General features: G+C 38.1%; 4 protein-coding genes across 10 annotated transcripts; 3 read left to right on the forward strand and 1 right to left on the reverse strand.

Annotated features, from left to right (window-relative positions):
* Positions 1-1,018: 1,018 nt before the first annotated feature.
* On the reverse strand, positions 1,019-24,791 carry tp53i3 (tumor protein p53 inducible protein 3). 7 transcript variants are annotated; one of them, XM_087146471.1, is made up of 9 exons: positions 6,397-6,478; positions 5,810-5,842; positions 5,411-5,480; positions 4,799-4,951; positions 4,514-4,619; positions 4,142-4,300; positions 3,777-3,989; positions 3,202-3,398; positions 1,019-2,544 (listed from the first exon to the last, which is right to left on the reverse strand). In XM_087146471.1, exons 2-9 carry the CDS (start codon positions 5,824-5,826, stop codon positions 2,344-2,346), a joined length of 1,116 nt encoding a protein of 371 aa, XP_087002597.1. In that variant the 5' UTR covers positions 5,827-5,842; positions 6,397-6,478; the 3' UTR covers positions 1,019-2,343. The 7 variants fall into 7 exon arrangements, with proteins under 7 accessions (XP_087002597.1, XP_022082013.1, XP_087002598.1 ...); XM_022226321.2 differs by lacking the exons at positions 5,411-5,480; positions 5,810-5,842 and adding an exon at positions 24,661-24,791; XM_087146472.1 differs by lacking the exons at positions 5,411-5,480; positions 5,810-5,842 and adding an exon at positions 24,186-24,301.
* On the forward strand, positions 8,420-9,421 carry LOC110974579 (trace amine-associated receptor 9-like). Its single transcript, XM_022226325.2, has one exon. The coding sequence runs from the start codon at positions 8,420-8,422 to the stop codon at positions 9,419-9,421; it is 1,002 nt and encodes a 333-aa protein (XP_022082017.2).
* On the forward strand, positions 11,319-12,310 carry LOC110974580 (adenosine receptor A2a-like). Its single transcript, XM_022226326.2, has one exon. The coding sequence runs from the start codon at positions 11,319-11,321 to the stop codon at positions 12,303-12,305; it is 987 nt and encodes a 328-aa protein (XP_022082018.2). The 3' UTR covers positions 12,306-12,310.
* LOC147796573 (trace amine-associated receptor 9-like) lies at positions 14,595-16,045 on the forward strand. The gene has a single exon (XM_087146849.1). The coding sequence runs from the start codon at positions 15,026-15,028 to the stop codon at positions 16,043-16,045; it is 1,020 nt and encodes a 339-aa protein (XP_087002975.1). The 5' UTR covers positions 14,595-15,025.
* Positions 24,792-25,829: the final 1,038 nt, after the last annotated feature.

Consider the following 25,829-nt stretch of genomic DNA (forward strand, 5'->3'; position numbering starts at 1 on the left):
TGGAACACATTCTCAGTCATCTACAATCATTTTAGAGAGGTTTGAAGACAAATCAAAATTTGTTTAAAACTGAATCAAAATGCAAGGCTAACCCCTTGCAAAATTATTAAATTTGGGTCAAAAATTTGGTATGCTAAATTTACTTGAAACCAGCATGAAAGACACCTTTAAGTGTTTAGAACACATTCTCAGTCATTTATAATCATTTTAGAGAGGTTTGAAGAAAAATCCAAATTTGCACAAAACTGAATCAAAATGCAAGGCTAACCCCTTGCAAAATTATTAATTTGGTATGCTTAATTTGCTTGAAACCTGAATAAAAGACACCTCTTAAGGCTTGGAACACATTCTCTGTCATTTACAATCATTTTAGAGAGGTTTGAAGAAAAGTAAAAATTTGCTCAAAACTGAATCAAAATGCAAGGCTAACCCCTTGCAAAATTATCAAATTTGGGTCAAAAATTTGGTATGCTAAATTTACTTGAAACCAGCATGAAAGACACCTCTTAGTGTTTAGAACACATTGTCAGTCAGCTACAATCATTTTAAAGGGGTTCGAAGAAAAGTCAAAATTTGTTTAAAACTGAATCAAAATGCAAGGCTAACCCCTTGCAAAATTATTAAATTTGGGTCAAAAATTTGGTATGCTAAATTCACTTGAAACCAGCATGAAAGACACCTCTAAGTGTTTAGAACACATTCTCAGTCATCTACAATCATTTTAGAGAGGTTTGAAGAAAAATCCAAATTTGCACAAAACTGAATCAAAATGCAAGGCTAACCCCTTGCAAGTTTGTTAAATTTGGGTCAAAAATTTGGTATGCTGAATTTACTTGAAACGTTCATAAAATACACCTCTTAGTGTTTAAAACACATTTTCAGTCATCTATAATCATTTTAGAGAGGTTTGAAGAAAAATTAAAAATCTGTCAAAATTTACTGGCTCAGATATTTGGAGTGCTGAATTTGCTGGAAACTTTCAAGAGAGATTTGAAGAACAGTCAAAATTTGGGCAAAATTCAAAATGGAATGCTAGCCTCTTGTAAATTTATTTCACTCTAGCTCAAAATTGTCACAATGATATTTTGTCTGAAAATGGCATTAAAAATGTCTCTTTGTGCCTAAAAATATTTTCTCAGTTGTGAACAAGCATTTTAAAGTTTAACATGAGATAAAATTGGACAACATTGAATGGTTTTGATTTTTGCTGAAAATTTCCAGAATACAATTCTTTCATGACACTTAGTCCTTTATCTTCAAGCAAACTTGAATTCTCAATTTTGATAGGTCGATCCATGGCAACAAACAGTGTGACATATAACTATGTTGCACGGCTTACATCAAACCCCGCATAATGCACTATTCTTTTTCCGCGCACTGCACTGTTTTCATGCAAAAAGGGCCCCTTTAACATCTTTAATGAGTGTCAAGTTTACTTGAAGATAAATTCGTTATCATGCTCCCGTTTGTGGAACATTGAATAATGTAATGCACCTGTGTCCTGTATACTAGCCTCGTGGTATTCAGGACACAGACACACAACATTAGTCCATGTTCACTGTGATAACTAATATTACACACACTCCTGCTTGTCCAGAAATATTTGGAGGCGTTTGAAAAAAAGGCCAAATTTTGGACCAAATTTAATTAAAATGGTTCAACCCTGGTAATTTTTATTTATGGCCCAAAGATGTGATATATGAATTGGCTTGCAACTTGCATGAAAGACATCTCCTAGTCGTTGCAAAGTATTTTAAAGTGATTTGCAAAATAACCTAATAGTGAGCAAACTTTAATGACATATATAAAGCATTGTTTTTATTTGATAACCTTGATTAGTTAAATTAACAAAGACACTGATAAAAATTAATATGTTCTTTAGTTAAATGAATAAAAACAAAGGTTGCCTTTGGATGCCGTATTTTTACAGAAACCAGACATACAAAAGTAATATATATGAATCAAGTACACACTTGGACTGGAACATTATAAAACGAAAGGGAAAGAAAAAGGCTACATTTTGTCACAATAATATTATGTTATTATGCAGGGTTCCTGCGCCTGAAGGACTATTAAATTCAATCACTTTTCCATGACCAAATTATGAAAATCCACGACTAAAGAACACAATTTCTTGGACTGTGGCCTTTTAGGGTGCAAATACAATCACAGATTTTATGCGCTTATTTCTGATAATGGAAGTCACACATTTTTTTATGACTTCCATGACAAAATTCCATGACTTTTCCAGGCCTGAAAAAGGAAAAACAAATTTCCGTGACTTTTCATGACTTTTCCAGTCGACAGGAACCCTGTATATTAGTTGTGATTTGTGGATACTTATCACAGCTCACTGTGGCTGGTTCCAGTCATGTCCCCTTGAACACTCAGAATAATTTTTCCAATGTTCTTATTGGCTGCCATGTATTTATGAGCCTCAACAATCTCCTCCAGAGGGAAAACTCTGTCTGTGATGGGTATCAACTTCGTCCCGAAGTGTGGTAGAGCATTTTTGGTGAATGCTTGCACCAAGTCCGTTTTGTACTGCAACAAGATGATGTAAAAAAAACAGTTTGTCTCTGGTCAAACTGATGTTGCGGTGACATGGCTTCCCCCCCCAGGTTGGATTGTACAGACAATTGCAGACACACATTATCAAGTCATGGTACTAGACCAGCTTTACTATGATAATAAGCTGACAACAAGCAACTTGGTAACCATAGTCTGCTATCATTGTTCAATATTGATCTTGTTGGGATCTATTGCCCAGGGTAGAAGGTTGAGCTGGATGTTGAGGCATTGCGGCAAAAAAGGCGCCGTTGCAGCTCTCGCAGAGAAAAACAAAGATTGACGCACATCCTTGCATTCCCAAAGACATAGAGGTGGATTTCATACCTATAACCAATAGAATGAACGCCGTATTTGTAGGAAAACTACAACTGCAAATATGTGTGTGCATGGTGCGCCAATGTTCCATACTCATGCGAGTATTGATTTAAATTTCTTCGAAACACGGCACAGCCAATGGGCATCACGTAAATTTGAAGTAAAAAATGCCAATGCACATGGCAATCCATAGAAGTTGATGTCATTTGAGAGAGATCTATAACTCATGTCTTGCTGATATCTAATAAACCACACCGGTTAGCTCAGGTAAAGCTGCAAATCCTAAATGAGGTGGACTTATATCCAAACACTCACTTGAGTACTTCTCGCCCTGAGCGTTGAACCAACTATGGTCACCCTCTTGCGAAGTACCCCTCCAAGAATAGGCCCATCCACCTTGGCTCCACCCATCAGTCCGTACAAAACCCAAGTCCCATCCATGGCAATTGATCGCAGGTTTTTCTCCCAGTGGCTGGCACCGACACAGTCAAGAATCAAATCAACTCCTTTGTCTGGGGAACACACAAAAACAGGAATTTACCTTTTTTTTTCCAATTAAAGTAAACTGTATAATGCATAAGCTGCTTCTTCAAATATTTTGGTTACACTTGTTCATCTTGATGGGCCAGGACCCCAAAACTATTGAAAAGAATTTAAAAGTTTATCAGCCTTATCAAGCGCCAAACAATGCTGGTTAAAAGTCTACACAAATACCGTAAAAATGATTCTCAAAACTGCGGAATTCGTTCAGCAAAATAACTACCGGAAGTCTGACAGCAGGCCTATTTCTGTATAGAAAGAAATGTAAGAAAATGCACTAGGCAAAGCATAAGATGTAAACAGAATACATAATTGTGTACATGATATTTAAGATACACTTCAACCTTTACTTTTTGTGTATTCTAAGATTTGGTCAGCAAAGTCCACTTCCTTGTAGTTGAAGCCAGCAACTGCCCCCAGCTCTTCAGCCTTCTCTAGTTTAGCTTGTGTCCCTGCTGTGACGATGGGTTCTGCACCTGCTAATTTGACGAGTTGAATTGCTGCAGTTCCTACACCACTGCCCCCAGCATGGATCAGCACTCTGTCACCTCCCTTGACATGACCTGCAGAGATTGCGGACGACAATATTATATCACACACCCCCCAAAAAACCTCAAGCTATTAATGGATCTCTAACAGGAACTTATTCTAACAGTGCGGCATCTGAATTTAACAGCCACCGCACTTAAATAGTGAATAGAATGAATTAACTCACCCACGAAGTGAAGTAGCTGATAGGCAGTCAACCACACCTCTGGTACTGAAGCAGCATCCTTGACCGTCATGTGACCTGGCACAGGTATCAGATGACCTTCATGAGCTACAGCGTACTCGGCATTCCCTCCCCCTGGAAGCAGAGCTGCAACACGATCACCTTAACCAAGATCAAGAACAAAATGCACTAGTTGTTGTCTTTGTTACTTATAGTGGAGCTTATATTTGGCTGAGCCTTTTTTGAAGTAAGATGGAAAACATGTATTTCTATTCATTCAATATTACTATAAAAAAATCCCCCAAACACCGGGCTGTAATTATGTTGCTCATGTGCTGACAGGAGACAAGCCTCCCTGATGATAAAATATCTTACCCAGTTTCCATTTGGAGCAGCCAGGTCCTAGCTGGACCACTTCCCCGGTTGCTTCCAGACCCAGGATTGGGCTGGCACCTGGAGGTGGGTTGTAAGATCCTGCCAACTAAAAACAATGGAAACCAAATTCTCTTAGGATTTGCTGGAAGTCAATAAAATACAATTGGAATAAGATACATTACACCCTAAATTTATGCATGTAGAATGACCCCCATATATACATGTTTTGTGCCCCTATTTTTCATATTTATTCCACTAGAGAATAGTGGAAGAGCAACTCTCTACCTGTAAGGTATCTGCTCTGTTAATGGCTGTCGCAAACACCTTCAACAACACCTCTCCCTGGCCTGGTATAGGACTCTCCACCTCCCCGATGTACAGCTTCTCTGGCCCACCGTACTCATCAAACCTTACTGCTTTCATGCTTGACATGGCTCCCTGGGAAAAGTAAAGTAAGTTGATGAGGTATGCAGAATGCACAGGTTCAAGGTACAGCCCATCATTTGTCAGCTTGTATTGTGTCCCACTGAGGCAACAAAATTTCCTCAGAATCTAGGGTGCCTGAGGACAAACCTGATGAAGTTTCAATGCGGTGAATTCAGAGAAAACCGGTATTCTAGGATTTGCAGAAGTTCTAATCATAAGTTCCTGAGCCAAGTTTTGAACTGCACCTGAATTCAGCATCTGGGACACATTCTTGTTCAGTCAAATCACAGAAAAATCAGCCCAATACTTGCTTACATTTCTCATTTTCTTTGAAATGGCAGCTTGTCAGAAAGAGTGATTTGTCAGGGAGCTACAATGTATTAAGTCCCATAACCATCTTCCAACCACATATGCTTTTCAACAATAATTTCATCAGTTACTTTTTGGTGAAGTGCAAATGATGGACTGTACCTTTAATGATCCATATGTCTTCATCTGACCTAAGCACTTGAAGATGGATTTCATCACAAGGCCTGAACATCTGTGCATGGACTTCATCACAAGGCCTGAACCCCTGCGCATGGAATTCATACAAGGCCTGAACACCTGTGCATGGATTTCATCACAAGGCCTGAACACCTGTGCATGGATTTCATTACAAGGCCTGAACACCTGTGCATGGATTTCATTACAAGGCCTGAACACCTGTGCATGGATTTCATTACAAGGCCTGAACACCTGTGCATGGATTTCATTACAAGGCCTGAACACCTGTGCATGGATTTCATTACAAGGCCTGAACACCTGTGCATGGATTTCATTACAAGGCCTGAACACCTGTGCATGGATTTCATTACAAGGCCTGAACACCTGTGCATGGATTTCATCACAAGGCCTGAACACCTGTGCATGGATTTCATTACAAGACCTGAACACCTGTGCATGGATTTCATTACAAGGCCTGAACACCTATGCATGGATTTCATTACAAGGCTTAAAGAGTATGAAGTACAAAAGCATATTTTGGAAATGGTATGCCACATCACTTTTTAAGCTTCATTTGCATACCATCTGTAGGCAGTAAACCACTCAGGCAGATTAGGTATCCATTGGGAAATACTGTGATCTGTGCCGTAATCCAAGCGCAGAACTGTAGCTGGAAAAATTCAATGGTATACAAAATACAATTCCATGGCAAAGGCTCAACATAAAGAGCTGTTTGGTGCTAACAAGACATTGCTTTGTTAGACAGTTTCAATGACAGGATTTTGTCTGATGTTAAACTAATGCCTGAACTTATGGTCACAAAAATACACATTCCTCAACATGATTCCTGATCAGTTCCACAATGCTACCCCTGTTCATCATACCAATAAATTGATCCTCAGATGAGGAGCTCCCAAAGACAAAAGAACTATTGTTATGAATACAGTTGACATGAAAGAGAAATACCCAACCTGTTGATGCAGAAACAAAACTCCAGCAAGAATGAGAATGTCTTTGGCCAGAACAACCATTTAGGAAAACGTGACCTTCAACCTACAGAGTAAGAAAAGGGCAATTGGATTAGCAGCATTAAGGTACCTTTCCACTTGGGGGATCAATTGCTGTAGATGACACCTGGGTCAGTGTATGGTTCAATGAGAGGTACAATGGTACACAGACCTCTCCTTAAAAGAATAACTAAGAAAAGGCTGAAAGTGATGGGGGACAGTTGAGCAAATGTGGTCTGGGTTTAGCAAAGTTCTATACTAATAAATTAAAGCTCCGGAAATGGTCTGATCCCATCCCATGGCCTTTCAACCAATCATTGCTATGATTGATGTCTGAAATGTGTGCACAATTTCTACATGTGTACATGTACATGCACATGTACATGTACAATAAGCCTACTTATGTGGCTGCAGGCAGTGTGCAGTGAGACACGTGTGCACAGTGGGCAGGGCCAAATGGATCGCTTTCTTGACTTCAGATCTGTAACAAATACTCCAAAATAGTTGTCTTACTCAAGAACACAACGCGGCAATCTCGATGAGGTACATGTACACCTGTAGGCACAAATCTTAATGAGTCTGAAAGTTTCCCCACACTTTGTAAACGCTGTAAACAACAGCAAGATGTGTTGAATATTTATTAAAAACCACAGAGCAGTAACTTAGCTTTTTGTACTTAAAAATTTGTTTTTAATAAATTTTAATGTACTAGTAAGCAGAGGTCGTGGGTTTGAGTCCCACCCGAGTACGCTTGTGGGTTTTTCACAAGACTTTGGGGGCACACATGGAGTATACAGTGTTAAAATACACGTCGGGCAAGGCAAACTCCAAAATTACTTTTTCAAATTACACGTAAATTCCCAACCTTAATAGAAAATATCCAAACTTTACCCAACGATATGATACTGGCACCTGCTCTTCAATGTGACTGAGATGGATGCCTTTGAATTCCGGAGATGGGTTTTCAGTTATACCAAAGGGTATCTGTGTTTTACTTCAGGAAGGTATCCTCGTACAATGCAGAAATGAACACCCCAAGTATTTATTAACCAATGTAGAGTGCAAAGCGAACGTGAAAGCAATTCCTGTTGACACTCACATTTCCCCAGGTGCAAAAAATAAAATTTCCCACTTGTGTAAAAAGACATGACAATCTGTTCCAAATTATGTGACAATGCCAGAAAATCTTTTCCCATTTGTGTGAAAGAGGGTGAAAATCTTTTCCCACTTGTGTGAAAAAGCATAGACATTTTTCCACTTGGGTGCAAAAAAACCGGGATAATCTTTTCCCACGTGTGAAAGTCTGTAAAACTGTTTTCCTCACTTGTGCAAAAACTATGAAAGTCTTTTCTCCATTGTGGTAAAAGATTTTCAGACTTTGTGAAATGAAAACAAATTCCTGGGAAAAACAATTTCCTATTCCCAGGTTAACTTTCAACTGCAATGAACATGTACTGTATATGAAGATCCAGTGAGCTGGTGAGACAACAGCCTCTCCACTGTCCATCAAAAATTATAGAACAAGTTTGGCATGTTTTTGCCAATAAAAACTCAAAATTTTTTTATCAACTCCACTAGAATCATTATTATTAAATGTAAAGCTACATGTATACATGTATATTGAATTTGTCTGTTACAATTTCACATCGTTTCTATTGAAGATCATACAATGACTCCATCGAAACGTAGTTCTTACTGTCAAAAAGTTGATGAAACAGTGTGATATGAATTAATCAGCTCAAAATTGGCAAGTAATCATCCATCAGTGTGTGTTGCACCTTTTTTTCCCAACCACTGTGATACAAGAAGCCTGAGACGATAAAAGTAGACACTGCTGCCATGGGGATTATTATCTTTTACAAGTGCGTAGAGCATACAGGAATCACCTCAAATGAACAGCCAGAAAACCCAGTGTACATGTATGTTGATACACGGTAAATGTAAGTCTGAACATCACACAAGATAGAAACAATCATATTCAACCAAAATGGATCCCTTTGCAGTGTTGTGGACGCTTCATAAGGTTGTAGTGAATCTTGCTGTTGTTGGATTTTGTGGAAATGTTTTGGTGTTCCTGACGATATTGAAAACCAAAGCGCTGCACAATGTCACCAACTACATGCTCCTCAATCTGGCAATAGCTGATGCCTTTGTCGGAATTCAAAGTACTCTGGGAGCAACAATAATGGAGACTCATCGTAGGGGGATAGGCACTTCTGGCTACTGCACTCCAGTATTTATCTACAATTTCAAGCTCTTCTTCATGTTTGTGTATCTCAAGAAAATATCTTTTGCGAACTCTGTGTTTGGTCTGACTCTGGCGACTTTTGAACGTTACATTGGCATCATTAAGCCTCTGCATTATTCAACCTTCTTCACCAAGAGACGACTGATCATCATGCTACTTTTTGTTTGGTTGGTTCCATTTCTGACAGAGGCATACACTCCAATCTTCTACATCCCAATGTACATACAAGATAACTGTACGATACCATCAATGGAGAACTATCCCATGGTGATGACTTCTGGCATCCTTCATTTCATCTTTTTCTTCATAATACCATGCATTTCACTAGCTTTCATGTATGTAAGGATCCTAATTAATCTGAAGCAAGGTGCAAGGCATCTTGAGAACCAAGGAATCCAGGGCCCACCTCAAGAGTTGCTGCGAGCTCACAAGAAAGTCACCAAATCTCTTCTGCTGGTGGTTGCAGCTTTCTTCATCCTAATGTTACCTGGTCAACTTCTGGAGAACATCATCCTTTACTCAAGCATGTTTGACGAATATTACATTTTTGCTGAATTGCTTAGTCAAACCATCTCCATCCTGGAACTCTTGAATTCTACTATCAACCCAATCCTGTATGGCTTCAAGTACAGTCAACTACGCCGTGCCTGTGTATCAATGCTGTGTCCATGTGCTCATCACAGTATTAAACGTTCCAATCAAGTTGTACACAGCCAGCAAGTGGCCTCTGTGACTACGTAAATGTGGACATGTACAGGTAAGTCATTTAAAGACATTCTATGGTCACCTTAGTTTGCACAACAACCAACAACTTCATCAGCAAGCCGGGCTTTCCTGGGTTTGCATGTGAATTGTTTGATAAAAATCTTCCTTCCTTTTGAAGGCAAAAATGAACAGAAACAAAACTTACAATCCATTTTTGAAAGTGCTCAAAATAGACATTGACTTTTACATAAAAGTCTGCTCATTCAGATTCGGAATGAATGATACATGTAGGATGCTGGAGTTATGACAATATTATTAAATGTATTGGTATTTTAAGTTCTGATAATGACATTATGGATTTCTCAACTGAGCGTCCTAGGCACTATAAGCTCCTAAGCCTTGAAGAAACTTGTACATGCAGACATGTGACAATGAGAAGCAGTTACAGTTTTAGAGGTGGGAGGAAAATCCCAGAGGAATATTCTGGCCAGGTAAAACCCACGGAATCAGGTAGGGACTGAAAACCTAATCCACATGTGGAATGGGCCAGGAATCGAACCTGGGACCACAGGTGGAAAGCGAGGAAAGAACTACTCTAGCCAACCTGAATGAAATATGTATCCATATGTAGGAAACACTGCCGAAGTGATGTTTATCAACCTGTACTGACTCTTTTCCCATGTGATGTCTGCTCTGAAAGCGCTATCAACTACATGTATAAATTGAAGCAGATTTAAGGCGAACATCATTAATGAGGCATTTTAGGTGTTTCATTAACCAGACAGATGGTTCACCCAGTCACAACACCCACTGACAGATTCTTCTTCCAAAATGTACGTGTGTGCACGTATAGTACATGTACATGTCGGTGCACCAAAAGTACAGTAACTTAACATAATGTCCTGTTTCAGTGTGTTACTTCCACTTTTAACCCCAACAGTCCCAAATGCTACAAAGTACTACATGTACATGCACTTAGTAGTAAAATGTAGTACTCAGTCCTGTCGCTTGTAAGAAGACATGACATTATTATTCTCTGAAGCCATAAATTACAATGGAGAAGACAATGTACCATACAGTGCTGTGGCACTATGAATGCATGGCTTTATTGTTCTCTGTACAAGTAATAATGGAATAAACCTAGCCAGAAGTAGTAATTTGTAGCGCTAGGTCCTTCAGGCTCAGATTGTTACCGTACGTAATATTTTGTAGTACTGAGTACTCTAAGCTAAACAATGCCCCGTACTGTTAGGGTTAATAGCAGCTTTTTCTCTTCATTCACTTAAAGATGAAAAGTTCTATTAGTAAGGAACCTCTGTCATCTCTAAAAATGGTGTTTTTAACAGATTCTCCTTACTTTACAATAACCCGAGTCAAACACAACCAATGCTTGATTTGGCCACTTTATTCTAACTCCATTCAAATCTGCTCTCAACGGTGGCTGTTCCCCCCCCCCGATGTAAGCACCCAAGGTCAGTGCAATTTAATGAGTTTTTTCTTGCTTTTTCGTTTTCATCCTTAACATATCCTTCTTTTATTTTCCAATTTTTCTTTATCCTTTTAAAACTTGATTTCGCGGTTTTAGCAGCTCTTTGTCTAATAAAGATTCTCCTTTTATTGTATTTCATGGATATTGAACCCTGTAATAACCACTTAATGAACTATTAAGGTTCTGTCAAAATAATTTTTTTTGCGGCGTTGTGTTAAACAACTGCGGTTCCATAGAACAAGCTTCCCAATCTTTACATTTAATGAGGAGAAGAGTCTGTCATCAATGTGACTTTCAGTATAAAAGCAATCCAGACAGGTGTCGAATGTACAGAGAAACATCCAAAAACTGAGTGGGCTGAATACTTACATGTACATTGTACAGAAGTGTGTTTGTACACGTTCGTACATTTTCGTATCTTAAACTACACTAAAGACACAAATTATGCCTACCAAGCAGGAGCTGTATTCAGTATTATGGATACTGCATAAGGTCCAGGTGCCCACGGCCATCATTGGATTATGTGGAAATGTTTTGGTGTGCCTGACGATATTGAAAACCAAAGCATTGCACAATGTCACCAACTACATGCTCCTCAATCTGGCAGTAGCTGATATCCTTGTTGCATTTCACAGTATACTGGGACCAACGACTATGGAAACTCATCGTCGAAGGATTGGTAAATTTGATTATTGCACTCCATCCTTCATCTACAATTTTACGGTCTTCTTCATGTTCGTGTATCTCAAGAAAATATCTTTTGCAAACTCTGTTTTTAGTTTGACTCTAGCAACTTTTGAACGTTACATTGGCATCATTAAGCCTCTGCATTATTCAACCTTCTTCACCAAGAGACGACTGATCATCATGCTACTTTTTGTTTGGTTGGTTCCATTTCTGACAGAGGCATACACTCCAATCTTCTACATCCCAACTTACATACAAGATAACTGTACGATACCGTCGTTGAAGAACTATCCTGTGGTTATAACTTCAGGTATTCTGAGTTTCATCTTTACCTTTGTTATACCATCCGTTGCATTGGCCTTCATGAATATGAAGATCCTAATTAATCTGAAGCAAGGCGCAAGGCATCTTGAGAACCAAGGAATCCAGGGTCCACCTCAAGAGTTGCTGCGAGCTCACAAGAAAGTCACCAAATCTCTTCTGCTGGTGGTTGCAGCTTTCTTCATCCTAATGTTACCTAGCCACATTCTTACCAACATCATCGTGTACTCAAACTTGTTTAATCAACGTTACATTATCGCTGAGTTACTGACCCAGAGTGTTAAGATGCTGGAATTGCTGAATTCTACTGTAAATCCCATCCTGTATGGCTTCAAGTACAATCAACTACGCCAATCTTGCATCACAATGGTATGTCCATGCATCCGTTCAAATCAAGTTCATAGCATCCAAGTGACCACTTAACTAGTTATCAGGAGGAACAACTGCATGTTTCACAAAACTCCCAAAGGTACTCGGTTTTTCCTTTCTATGTAGCCTACATGTACACGTAATGTATATCTACCACATAAAGGTAAATGTTTACTTTCAACTTAACTTAGGCATTCATTACCTTTAGCACCCTGTTCCCCTATTAAGGAAACAAAGTCCACCTTTTTGAAACAACTTAATAAGTTGGGCGTGATGGCCTCTCATATCAGAAAGAAAGAGGACGGGGCTCTGGTTTTGAGGGAAGTTATGGGATAGAGTGTAAATGACGCAATGAAGAGCAGTGAACGAAGACGAATTATAGTGAATGTAGTCTGGTTCCTCGACCTGGATGAAGCTTTTTTTTAGTACAATTTAATAGGCCTAGGCCTATATCCACAATGGCTGGGTCAGGTAGCCAGACGTGAAACAAAATGGCTTGATGTGGTCGTCTTTTGCCAAACTCAGGTAAGAAAATTTTGGTTTTCTTGCTTAAATACTGGCAAAATTTACCTAAACTAGAGATACTAGGATAAACAAATGGATCTCCAAGGTCTAAATATCAGTTAGTTTGAAAAAGTGGACTTCGTTTATCATAAGAACAGGGGGCTAAAGGTAATGAACACCTTAACTTACTTCTTTTGAATATTTAAAAAGAAAAAGCTCTTAGTACCGCTACGTTTCCCTTTTTCGTGGTTGACTTTCACAAGAAGTAGGAGTTAAGGTTGGATCTGCAATCAAAATGTTTTGCATGCATGCACAGGGCATGTACACCAAGGAAAACATCTGCTTCACAGACATGTACTGCTCTACAGAATACTGTGTAATGTACATGTAGGGTACATTGTATTTGGAACTGGAGATTGCTTGTTTTGTTATAGCAAAATATTTAGTCTATGTTTTCATTGTTCATGGCAATACCCTAAAGTTTATGAACTGAAAACATACTGTTCACCTATCGGAAGGCATTCAGTAAAGACTAGGAGCTGCATCCAAGCTCACCTGTACACCTGCATGGTGTACATTGTACATCCCAGCCGGCTTACACTCCAATCTTTTACATCCCAACTTACATACAAGATAACTGTAAGATACCATCGTTGAAGAACTATCCTGTGGTTATAACCTCAGGTATTCTGAGTTTCATCTTTACCTTTGTCATACCATCCACTGCATTGGCCTTCATGAATATGAAGATCCTAATTAATCTGAAGCAAGGCGCAAGGCATCTTGAGAACCAAGGAATCCACGGCCCACCTCAAGAGTTGCTGCAAGCTCACAAGAAAGTCACCCATTCTTTTCTCTTCTTACCGGTAATTACTGCTTTCTTCATATTAATGCTGCCTGGCCAGTGGCCACATCCCCAATAACTTTAGGCTTTATTCCAATTTGTTTGATGATCATTACATTATTACTGAAGTTATTTCTAAAATTATTTTCTGCCTGGAAATAATAATTCGGCATTCAATTCCTACCTATATGGTTTCATTACGGTCAATAGCGTCGTGCCTGTATTGCAATGGTACATGTACACGAATGTCCATTAATCACTGTAAACATTCAAATCAAGTTGGACAGAGCCTTCAGGTGAGTACTATCACAAGTCGTCAAGGGAATAAATGCTTTTAAAAACACAACATGATTATTCTGTACCTATGACCTGTAGATTTTCATCTACATGTAGATCACCTTCCTTGTTTCAAACATTCCAAAATGCTTATCTTCCTATCTATTGATTTACACGCTAGAAACAGTTACTGGTTTATCCTCCGTGATATCCAAACTCTAAGCTTACTGCACATTACTTGTCTTATCTAAGCCACCTGACATGAAGACTCCATGTTCAGTTTCCATTTTTATCTTTATTTCAATCCTAAAAATTTGGTTTACCCTTTGCCAATGTACGGTATGTGATTTGATAAGTGCTAAACCTATACTGAGAGCTTGCTCTGGCTTGAGCCTACACGTACAATGTATGTACATGTAGCTGAAATCTTTCCCATGTCCCCCTGCCCCACTTATCAGATTTTCAACCATAACAATTCTGTACCTGGCACAAACAATGGTAAAGTATGTACATGTACATGTACATATAAGTTACTAACACTGTGCATGCCGGTTTTACAAAAAGATAAAAGTGACACAAGTTTTAGCACTTTCATGAACAGAAAAAGTTCTTGTTTATAAAACAAACAATTTTACTTTATTTCTACAGATATGATTTTGTAGTTTTGTGTCATTAAGATCACTTCTTTCATGAAGGGACAGATTTCTTGAAACCTAGTTTTTAACTCTCTAGTGAGACTTTTGTCTCTTCTTGAAAATGGTGACAATGTATACAGCACTTGCATGTCTGTTTGCTACTAATGTAGAATTATCCTCAATTTGTCAATTATTACACCGCCATCCAAATCTCAAATCAGAAAACAAATGAAGTGTTCACTCACAGTGGAATACAAGTGATAACTGTCTTAGGATGCACTGTGAAAAGTTAATTTCAACAGAATCAAGGCAAACTGCATTAAACAGACTATTTTTACACCTTAAGCAACTGCGCTTTCAGAATCATACCGGTAATTCATCAGGAAAGAGTGCTTGTTGGACAGCATTTTCCCGTATAAAAGCACTCACACCTGTTTGGAATATTCAGAACCCAAAAAAGTGACAAATATCTTCACGCACATGTACGTCTAAGTATTCTAAAACCTGACCAAATCATGCCTACAAGAGAGGACTTCTATGTAGCCTTGTATACACTGCATAAGGTCCAGGTGCCCACTGCCATCATTGGATTATGTGGAAATGTTTTGGTGTGCCTGACAATATTGAAAACCAAAGCACTACACAATGTCACCAACTACATGCTCCTCAATCTGGCGGTAGCTGATGCCTTTGTCGGAATTCGAGGTATTCTTGGACCAACCATTATGGAGGCTCATCGTTGGGGGATAGGGACTTTTGGCTACTGCACTCCATCCTTTATCTACAATTTCAAGGTCTTCTTCATGTTTGTGTATCTCAAGCAAATATCTTTTGCAAACTCAGTTTTGGGACTGACTCTGGCGACTTTCGAACGTTACATTGGCATCATTAAGCCTCTGCATTATTCAACCTTCTTCACCAAGAGACGACTGATCATCATGCTACTTTTTGTTTGGTTGGTTCCATTTTTTGTTGAGGCATACACTCCAATCTTCTACATCACAACGTACATACAAGATAACTGTACGATACCGGCAGTGAAGAACTACCCCGGGGTGGTGACTTCTGGCATCCTTCATTTCATCTTTTTCTTCATAATACCAAGCATTTCATTAGCTTTCATGTATGCAAGGATCCTGATTAATCTGAAGCAAGGCGCAAGGCATCTTGAGAACCAAGGAATCCAGGGCCCTCCTCAAGAGTTGCTGCGAGCTCACAAGAAAATCACCGGTGCTCTTCTGCTGGTAATTACTGCTTTCTTCGTGTTAATGTTACCTAGCCACTTCCTCATTAATTTTATTCTTTACTCCAACTTGTTTGACGATCGTTACGTTATTGCTGAAGTACTTACCCAAATTGTCTCCTGCCTTGAAGCAATAAATTCTGCTATCAATCCCATCCTGTATGGTTTCAAATACAGTCAACTGCGTCATGCCTGCATCACAATGCTATGTCTGTTTAATTGCTGCAAACGTTCAAATCAAGTTGTACACAGCCTCCAAGTGACCACAGTTGGGAGTAATAAGGTTGAATAACTAGAAATCAAAGAACATGAATATGCACAATGCACAGCTGTTTTGTCAAGCCACACGTACATAACCTACAGATCTTCTAGCCAAGGTTATTTTCCCATGTGTGTATGCTTTACCAATAATTACTTTCTTTGAAACAGTTCAAAAAAGCAGATTCCTTTTCATGACAGAAACTACACAAACAAGTGCATGTGTAAAACCTCTTTGTGAGGAAATTTATTTACATGTACGTACTAGACATGTGCAACAACAGCACTGAAACTTTCAATTCTAACATTGGCTAGCTAGAAGAGAATGGAAAGTGCTGTCAAGTGCAGGTGGGGTCTCCATTGTACATTGTAAGTTTAAAGGTCCCCTCAAAAACACAGACTAATTAGGGGTCTTGTTTTGTATGTACTTTTACAACAAGGATAAAAACTAGAGATTAAATTAACTTTTTCAACCCCCCCTCACCCAGCAAGCACAAGCTAAATTTTCCCCTGGCTGTGTACTGGCAAAATTTGCAACCAGAGGTACTGGTATAGTGGTACATGTACATGTATACATTTATGCATTAGTTACACGCACTTACGGTCAAATGTTCCCGAATGCAATGCCTGTTTTAGGAATTCTGATTGGAAAGTACAGTACACGTACATGTACATGTACGTCTATTCTCAACTTATAGATATCAATTTACAATGTGATATACGCTGTACATGTACATGTAGATAAGAACAAATACCTGAATGTCCGAATCATGTGCCGTTACAAGTAACTTTTGGCTATCCCCCCCTGTAATGCTGATGCTTCCATCGCTGGCACATAAAAACATGTCTGTTTTGGTTACTTAGTGCATTATTCTTAGCCATAGCTAGTTAACTCAGACATAGCCTTGTCATAATTAACCCTAACAGTCCTCAATCCTTCACCTGTTGGAGGACTGAGGACTGTTAGGGTTAACGTACATGTGCCATACAGTTTACTGGCCTACCAGTATGGTCAGGCTAATAAGCAGGTAACAAGCTTACATGTACAAGCTGCGGGAAAGTTGAGAACGAGAACCAAGTTAATATTTAGAAACAAACAGATCTTCCTGCTGTTGCACAGCCATCAAACAAAATTTGACAAATTTTGACAAATGGGTGTGAATATACAATGAACCGGTAGCTGTAGGGGCTAGGTATGGCTCTTTGCTCTACCAAAAATACGCTTAGACACTACAACATTAGATTCAGTCATACAGTACATCAGGAAGCCTGTAGACTCCATGAGACCAACAAGTACAAAATAAAACTTAAGAAGCATCTGTTTAACATGGAATAAAAGTCTTTTTTCATTTTTAAAAATCTTCTCAAGCATTCTTGCTGGACCGGCTGAAAGGAAAAATGTGTAAAGCATCAATAACGGTCGGTTAAAGAATTTAAAAATCCATATTAAATGACATCACTGAATGAATACTTTTACTCTCAAAGGAATTTATACCAGTAAAGTTTCAAATTAATCTGACTTGGAACAGAGCCAGAAAACTTGTAAAAGATACAGTGTAATAATAGGAAAATAATTACCAAAATTAATGAAAAGTAAGCAGATGACATCATCATGACACAATTCCATATCTGCACTGCAGAACGCATTCAACTTCACGCCAAGTTTAAAGACAATCAGAGGAACTCTACTGTGTGAAATGGAAAAATCACCACTATACCAGTAGCTTGGTACTTTGATGACGTAATCATGACTTCACAAACATCACATTGTCACAGACATCACACATCTAGGGTTCTTGGTTTACTCATTTCTTTACTTGAAAAAGGAAGGATAAAAAAATGCAACTTTAATTTGCAACATTTTCCTAACTTCCTACAAATCACCCTAATACAAGTTTCACAAGAGGGTTTGTACAATCGACAAAGTTGTGAGCTACCAAGGTGAAATCACCCTAATACAAGCTTCAGGAGATGATTTGTACAATCGACAAAGTTGTGGGTTACCAAGGTGATTTTTATATGTAGACCTGTACTGGTGCCATAATTGTCAGCATATTGTTTCTTGAACTTTAATAACATCACATGAAGGACACATAGATTTCACTATCTGCAAAAGTTTTCCACCATTTCCAAAAGTTTTTAACACTTTGTCGATAGCTAACAGTAGATTCATACATACTTTAACTTTATTACAGAGTGTATTTATAGAAATCTCGGGGAGAAATAAAATTAGCAGGTAAAATAATTTAATCTGTTTCTGCAAATCTGCAAATCAAATTATCATTTTCCTTATTTACAGAGAATGCTCTCTGCCTGAAGGTGTAATTAAAGATTATCTGCACTGAACTGCCTATTTTTAGCACTATTATTAAATGACTACACTTCGAAGAGAAGTCATTTATAGTCTTTCTTGCACGTAGTATCAGAATAACTCGCGGTCATTCACTGAGGAAATCTTACATCATTTACACATTCACTCCCAATGCATCTTTTTGGGTCCTGGGAAAAAAATAATCAACTGCAAATTTCACAAGTCAATTAAACTTAAAAATATGGCACAGATGTCTCTTACATGTAGGTAAATGGGAATGTACATGTATCCTGTGAATGAAGGTGCACATAGGCCCTACTGGTATACATGTATTGGTAAAATGCCAGGTCAATATTTAGTTGAAGTTTGACCTTCTATGCACAGATTATGAAAAACAAAAGCACAAATCACAATGTACAGGTACAGGCTACACATGTACATGCACAATTCAGTATACAAAATTCACAGCAAATAAATTTGCTCTAGTAAAAAAAATCACATTCACAGAATTAAAAACAAATTTGTATCTTTATCACAAAAACGACTACAACACTTTATACACTGAATGATACATGTACATGTATGTTTACAATTGGAGACAACTTATAGTACAACATATTTTGACTTGCAATGTGTACTCCATAAGCATTAATCGACTATTCACGTTTTACAGCACAAGTTTCATCTGACAGCAGACGAAATCAATGTTTCATTTATCATCGCCTGCACAGCTGCACGTCTTAAGAAACTGAATGTGATATGTACATGTACATGTATGTTGTACTACATGTACATGTACACGTATAATGCCAATACTCATGATACACAAAAGATGTTGATTCCCTTCTCCACATGTGGTTATTCCAAGGCATACTGTACATGTATGAATGCAGTGCATGTATTAAGACTTAAAAATGTTGCAACGACGAAGGATATCAGTACTCACGTGGATATACGCAAACATGTACATGTATGTGCATACATGTACCAAGCTTGTATGGTACATGAAACAACATCACAGAGAAAGTACTCCAATGCTTCACATACATGATTTAGTCACTGTACAATTTTATGGATAGAGCTGCACTGTATACATGAACATGAATAACACAAGATTTAAATTAGGAATTTTGACCCATTGTAATGCAAGGCGGTGCGGTGGGTCAAACTTAAAATAAGTCAATTGCCAAAACTTATGGTGTGTCAGTACTAGCCAAGGTACATGTATATCTGAATGTATTGTGTTAAATTTTGCTTTCAGGATGGAAACCTAAGTGATGACAATTATATTAACCACTTCCTATGTGTATACATGTACGTACACTGCTGTCAATCTAACGATGAAGAAAAAAAAGAATATCCATCAATGAGCAAAATGTAATTAAACATATATATTATTTATCAAATTTTATGTGAAGTACATGTATATTATAGCATGGTACTACATATATATCGCTTATTATAAATGCAACATTAATGGTATCAGATATTGGCAAAAAAGTTGCAATTGATTTCAGAAATCCATTGTCTATTAATCACCAGAATCCAAATCCACTGCTGTAGACTAATGAATCAATACATACATGTAATTTTGGCAACACTGACTACCAGTAGTTAGTTAACTGCAACATCTTACATACATTAACTCCTTCCATTCCCCCCCAAAAAAAAATCCCCTCCCCCAAGAAAACCTAGTTTAGTTGATTTGCATATAACTGCACCAGGTAAATAAACAATGTAAAACCTTATCTGCCCCGAGCTGAAGTGCACCCCCAATCGCTGAAAGACAGGCAGTTACAAGCGGGTTCTTGCACGCATTCTGTGTGTATGCTAAGACCACACATGCTGGAATAAATTCAGCGTGCTCCGCATCAAACACGCATTTATTTGCGTGCCTCATGGTGCACCTGTGCGGTGAGTACCAAAAAATATGCCCTATTTTGTTCTGCTCGGAGTGGATAATGTACATTTATCTATGATACAATCATCGTATTATTCTCCGTACTCAAAATATGTCTATGAGGACTATGTCTACGAGGACTATGTCTATGAGGACTATGTCTATGAGGACTATGTCTATGAGGACTACTACTGGTATATACATGTATATATATGTACTAGTACACATGTACATAAATTTACTTTCAATATTTAAAATAAAAAGTGAATTTGTGCACTCTATCTTCAGGCATTATCAGTTAGGCAGATTGCCATTAGTCATATTAAACTACTGAATATGTCAGGAAACGTACATCAGATGTACAATGTATCATACCAAACAGTGAATAATTATGAATTTATGAATGTCAAGACTGTGAGCTAATGTACATGCCAAACACAGGAGTTTGTTGTTTAATCAATATTTAGAGTTTGATAATTGTGTTGTGAGCTGGGAAAACCAAGATTGTGTTGCCTACACCTAAACTGTTTTGGTGATGACAAAACAGCCCCCACTTTTTTTTCATCTACTATTGTCTGAGGTCAGCTGATTTCAATAACTTCCCAAGAGCACTACTCAAATCATAGACGATGAAGAATCATGAATAAAACAACTGGTGCAGTGTCCTCATTTAATTTGCTGTAGATGACTATATATGTATCACCGTGTGAGGGACTTTTCCAAATCAAATCACAATTGCATACATGACTTTCATGGCTGTGATAGCATGTGCTGAAGTACATGTAGGGTGGCAATTTCTGTATTGTGTACTGTTGTGTTCAGGTTAGAAGAAAGTTCTCACATATTCATGCATGAAACTAGTTTGCCTGTGTCACTGTCTCTCTCTGCTCTGACAGTTCATTCTGCTGTGTGAGAGCCTTTGACTTTGTAAGCACATCTAACAAGAAAGCACAGGTTTAATGTAAGAATTCTATTATTGGTGATGATTTAGAAATTAGAATTATGAGTACAAAGTGTAGAGCTGATGATTTTCTGCTCAAAGGAAAAAAACACCGGAGAGAATTCTCCTTTACATGGAATTTGACCAATCAAAGAAACCCACGACAAAATTGCTTACAAAATTTTCAATATTAATGTGTGTGAATACATTCTTTTATTTTACCACATTCTGTTCCTTTACAAATACCTGTCAGAAAGATGAGTTCACCCATCTTCAGCCGATGTCAACAGCATGACGTACGGCACATGATAAATGGTGACATAACTCCTTTATTACACTACTCAAACAGTTCACACAAATTGCACCATGTTGAGATGGGCAATTTTGAAAATCGTTGGCTCTACCTATTATCGCACATGTAATCATTGTCGACAGTGGAGAATAAAGTGGTATACTGACACTTGAAACGTTCAATTGACAATTATGTGTACATACATGTTACAGCTTTTTGGGGTTATCATAGACCTCTGGTTTTGGACTGTATTTTATAAACCAAGGGGCTGAAAAACTAGCTACTGCTTCAAGATCAACCCAGAATCACCTACGGTATAAATGAAGTGTACATGTAATCATGATCTTATTTCTCTGGCTAAATCAGTGATCAATAACCACCTGTCCAAAATTAGTAGCCAGTCATTTGCTACATTTACATCTTGGAACCTGATTCTTGTTATCTAACTTCCGAATTCTGTGGCCAGTTTAAATAACCAGAATTTAAAACGATTTTGACTAACAAACAGCCCCAATATGTGTATCTTCCGTATTATAATCTTATAATCACACTGAAATTACATGTAATAAAAAATATAATCAGTTGGAGTAGTACAGTCAAGTAAATACAGTGTGGAAGGCAGAAGTAATGAACAGCGGAATCTGGTAGAAAAAGGGTTGGAAAGAGTTCTGTACACAGACATCACTCAAAGGTAAATCTGTCATCAGAAAGTGATAACAAGTCCTAAAATGTCAAATTTACTTCTTAGGAACTACAATTTTTAGAACAGTCTCATTGGGTTTGTGCAGAGGGTGGCAAGTGATGTTTACGTAGGGCGCTCTATCTTTCAACAGGGTTTCTATTCATCAGGAGGTTTTGAGGCACATTTTGGGGTAGTTCTGAAAACCTGTTAAATTTTTTAAATTAAAGACCATTAAGCAATTGTGCAAGAAGTTAAATTCGAAATTGAAGTTGTACAAATATGTTCTTCATTATGGTATTCAGTTTCATTTGATCCAAAGCAAAGTTTCACGTAGATGCTCTGTAAAAGCAAATCATTTGATGAAAATTTCGGCTGATGGTCACAAGTGAAGCAAATGTACATGTAATGCTTAAATCAATCCCTAATTTCATGTTTCTGTTTCCGGGAGAACTTGTACAATAATAATGAAATGGTATTGTTGGAGATTGTTTTCAGATTGCTGAATAAAAAAGAAGGAATGCACAAAAAAATAATACTGGCTCCGAGAATAGTTTGTTAATGATCCAGTTTTTGGTGGAAATGTGGAATATTGGATTATCTTTTTTTCTATAATTACAGTATTGTGATAAGTTCCTTTACCAATGAAGTAAAAATATTTTTTTTTAAATTCATGTCAGGAAATGCCAACTGGCAATTTACATATTTATTTATATTACCTTTGTAAAGAAACATGTTAGGGAAATTTTGCAACCTTGTGGTTGGAATGACATCACATTGGCCTGAATAAGGCGCAGCCATAAATGTATGGCATGACAAAGAGGTAAAATCCTTCATGCTGAACTTTCGCTGCACAGAAGTACACAGTTCCTGGATGTTTGATGGCACTGACGAATATTTTTCAATGTAATTTCCAGGAGACACTTCACTCCAAAATCTGATGAAATTTTAAATCAAGCTGTTGGCTGGGTGTTCATAAGAAGTCAGATTTTTGAAATTGTTCTTCGTTTGGTCAAAAAACCACTGCCATCAAATTTTAAAGAGAAGTGCTTTTTCCTGAGACTTTTGTGCAAGGCCCAAATTGAAATTCTAGATGCAAGTAATTCCTCTAACATTAATAGAAGTACTCTCACATAAAGTTTCACTAAATCACAGTATTTTGCCAATCAGTGGTGGACAAACTAACATATTATGCCACGGTCATCAACACAGAAGACTTGGGAAGCCATGAAAAGTTGGAAAACCAAGCTCACAGATACTGATCAGCTGACAGAGCCATGGCCAATGATGCAAGGGAGATTTTGCTCACACTGCACCCAGAGTTGAGTTTCCAACATGTACATGTACATGTACTTCCAAATCTAACATCACTTTTTCTTGGAAATGCAGGTGCCTTTCTGAACTTAGGGGTCTACTGTCATTGGGACCTCGTGCCAAGCCCAAAAGGTTAATGTTAGTCCTGTTAATTCAGTGTTCATAACCTTTAGCGTCCTGTTGCTATGAGGAAACAAAGTCCAATTTCTCAAACTAACAAACATTTAGACCATAAGGAACCATTAATCAATCCTGATAGGCCTAGTTTAGGTAAATTTTGACAATATTTAAGCAAGAAAACCACAAATTTCTGACCCGAGTTTGGCAAAAGACAATTGCTCTGTCAAATCATGCCATTTTCCTTCTCACCTGGTTACCAGACTCAGGGATTTTGGACTCATAAAAATGAATCTCCATCCAGGTCAAGAAACTAGATTACATTCGCTAATTTGTCATCGTTATTTACTGTATGTACGCATTTTCCTTTGTGTGAAAACGTGCCCTGCTAAACGCACAGCGCGCATCAATACATGCAAATTTGTACATGTACATAACAATACAGAAGATCATTGTAACTATATACTTTTACCACTTTTTATACGTTTTTGTGAAAAGGAAAACAAATCAATTCAAAGGTACATTTTCTGACTGCTATTCTTGGACAAAAAAAATGGACACTTTTTTTCTAAGAGAAAAAGTACCTGTCCATCGGGCAAATTGTCCTTAATTATTACTTGCCCGAACTGAAAGAGGAATTTGTCCCGGGCAATCGGAAAACCGCGAGTGTCGAGGCCTGTCATTTACAATGGTTTTCCTCCTGCCATGGTCATCTACTGCACTTTAACAGCCATACACTGTGAAATAGAATGGGTCCTTTGGCATGTTAGGCACCAAAGAGAAATCATCATTTTTTGTTTATTCATTTTGTACTCTTTTAGGGCATGTAGGGGGGAGGGTTGCCAGGAAAAAGAGTGCGCTTGTGAAAATGATGACAGCAATGGATGACCCCTAGCCCAGGTGGACTCCCTGACCGTACCCTGTTAGTTCCGTTAGGTCAGTCGTAGGGCCTAATGAAATAAAGAAAACGTCCAACCTGGCCAGGGATGACCCCCAACGTTAAGCATGATAAGTAAGTGAAGGAAAAGAATATTAAGCAATAAACAATGCAGTATGTTTCTAACACCGTCAATGACAAACAAATCACAAAACTCACTTGACGCAGCAGTACCAGAACTTGCAGAAGTCATGGTAGAGCAACGCACATGACGTAGATGGACATGGATATAGGTGCTCGAGTATGCAACAGCTCGCAGCATAGTCTTGGCCCAAGACGTCAGTGATCGATTGCTGTTTTACTTCGCTTGAAGAGCGCACAACTAGTTTTTACTTACTCTACGACCTGGCGCACAGTCTAATTATGAATCGTTGGGGGCGCACTATGCACGGTGTCCGCTATCAAGCACTAACGTCTTGAAACCAAGACTACTAGCAGCGCAGACGATAATTTAATTTTGCAAGAAGGAAATGCATGTTGACCGACGATGTACATAGACTTATAGTATAGTGCAGGCGGTAATCAGGTGTCGGGATGGAAGGCTTGATAGCACATAAAAAATGCAAAGAGTGCATAAGTTCTAGGGTATTATAGAGGTATCTCTGCACCGAGTTCTCAATTAAATCTGTATTCCTAAAATGTTATCAATATTTCCTAAACTATGTGAAATTAGAAAAATAAAGGTATAACCTTTAAGGGACACGTAACCCAACACCCCCTATTACAATGGAATAAACTTTATAAGAAGATGACAGTCTGAATCCTGGTATTCATAACGTGTGCTAGAACACCGAAGCGAGACCGTATCAGACTGTTACTGGTGATTGGTTAATTTTGCGCAGAACTACGCAACCATTGGCGCACCTGTGTTAATGTCCCATTGAATTTAAAAACAAAGTTAATAACCAACGAACATGCTCAAGCCGAAACTTCACGAGTTTCTCGAACAAACAATAGATTTTTGTCTGGTCCTTAATCTTTCCATATCTTTTCGATTTTGCTGGGTTAGCCAATGACATTAATTTAACCCAAAACTCATCGCCTCCAAAAAGTGATAGCTAGTTCCCAACACTTCGACAATTTTTTTGCAATTTTTATCAACTCTGCAATTGATGGAACCCCTCTCCCCAAAAGTATTGATACTGGTCTACATTTACACAATCCAACCATTCTTTCGGCCAAACAAACTCCTTTTTCTAAAGAAACGGTTGTTGTTAATGTGCTCAGCAGAAATTATCACTGGAAATAGTGCACGAGCACCTTTGGCTGAAGCATGGAGAAATAAAAGTGAGGGCGTCCTTTCAACATATAACGATGCGTATGTGTGC

The sequence above is a fragment of the Acanthaster planci genome, linkage group LG15 (assembly GCF_054643075.1).
Source record: "Acanthaster planci isolate LZ-2023a linkage group LG15, COTS_SCS, whole genome shotgun sequence".
In the NCBI taxonomy this organism is placed as follows: domain Eukaryota; kingdom Metazoa; phylum Echinodermata; class Asteroidea; order Valvatida; family Acanthasteridae; genus Acanthaster; species Acanthaster planci.

Bases quoted from the DNA above. Each gene is read 5' to 3' on its own strand.
- tp53i3 (XM_087146470.1), bottom strand. From the start codon at position 5,497: ATGAAGTCCATGCACAGATGTTCAGGCCTTGTGATGAAATCCATCTTC. The intron at 3,399-3,776 runs GTAAAGGTTGAA...TGTGTTCCCCAG, and splicing joins AATCTTAGAATACACAAAAA to ACAAAGGAGTTGATTTGATT. The intron at 2,545-3,201 runs GTGAGTGTTTGG...ATCTTGTTGCAG, and splicing joins TCAGGGCGAGAAGTACTCAA to TACAAAACGGACTTGGTGCA.
- LOC110974579 (XM_022226325.2), top strand. From the start codon at position 8,420: ATGGATCCCTTTGCAGTGTTGTGGACGCTTCATAAGGTTGTAGTGAAT.
- LOC110974580 (XM_022226326.2), top strand. From the start codon at position 11,319: ATGCCTACCAAGCAGGAGCTGTATTCAGTATTATGGATACTGCATAAG.
- LOC147796573 (XM_087146849.1), top strand. From the start codon at position 15,026: ATGCCTACAAGAGAGGACTTCTATGTAGCCTTGTATACACTGCATAAG.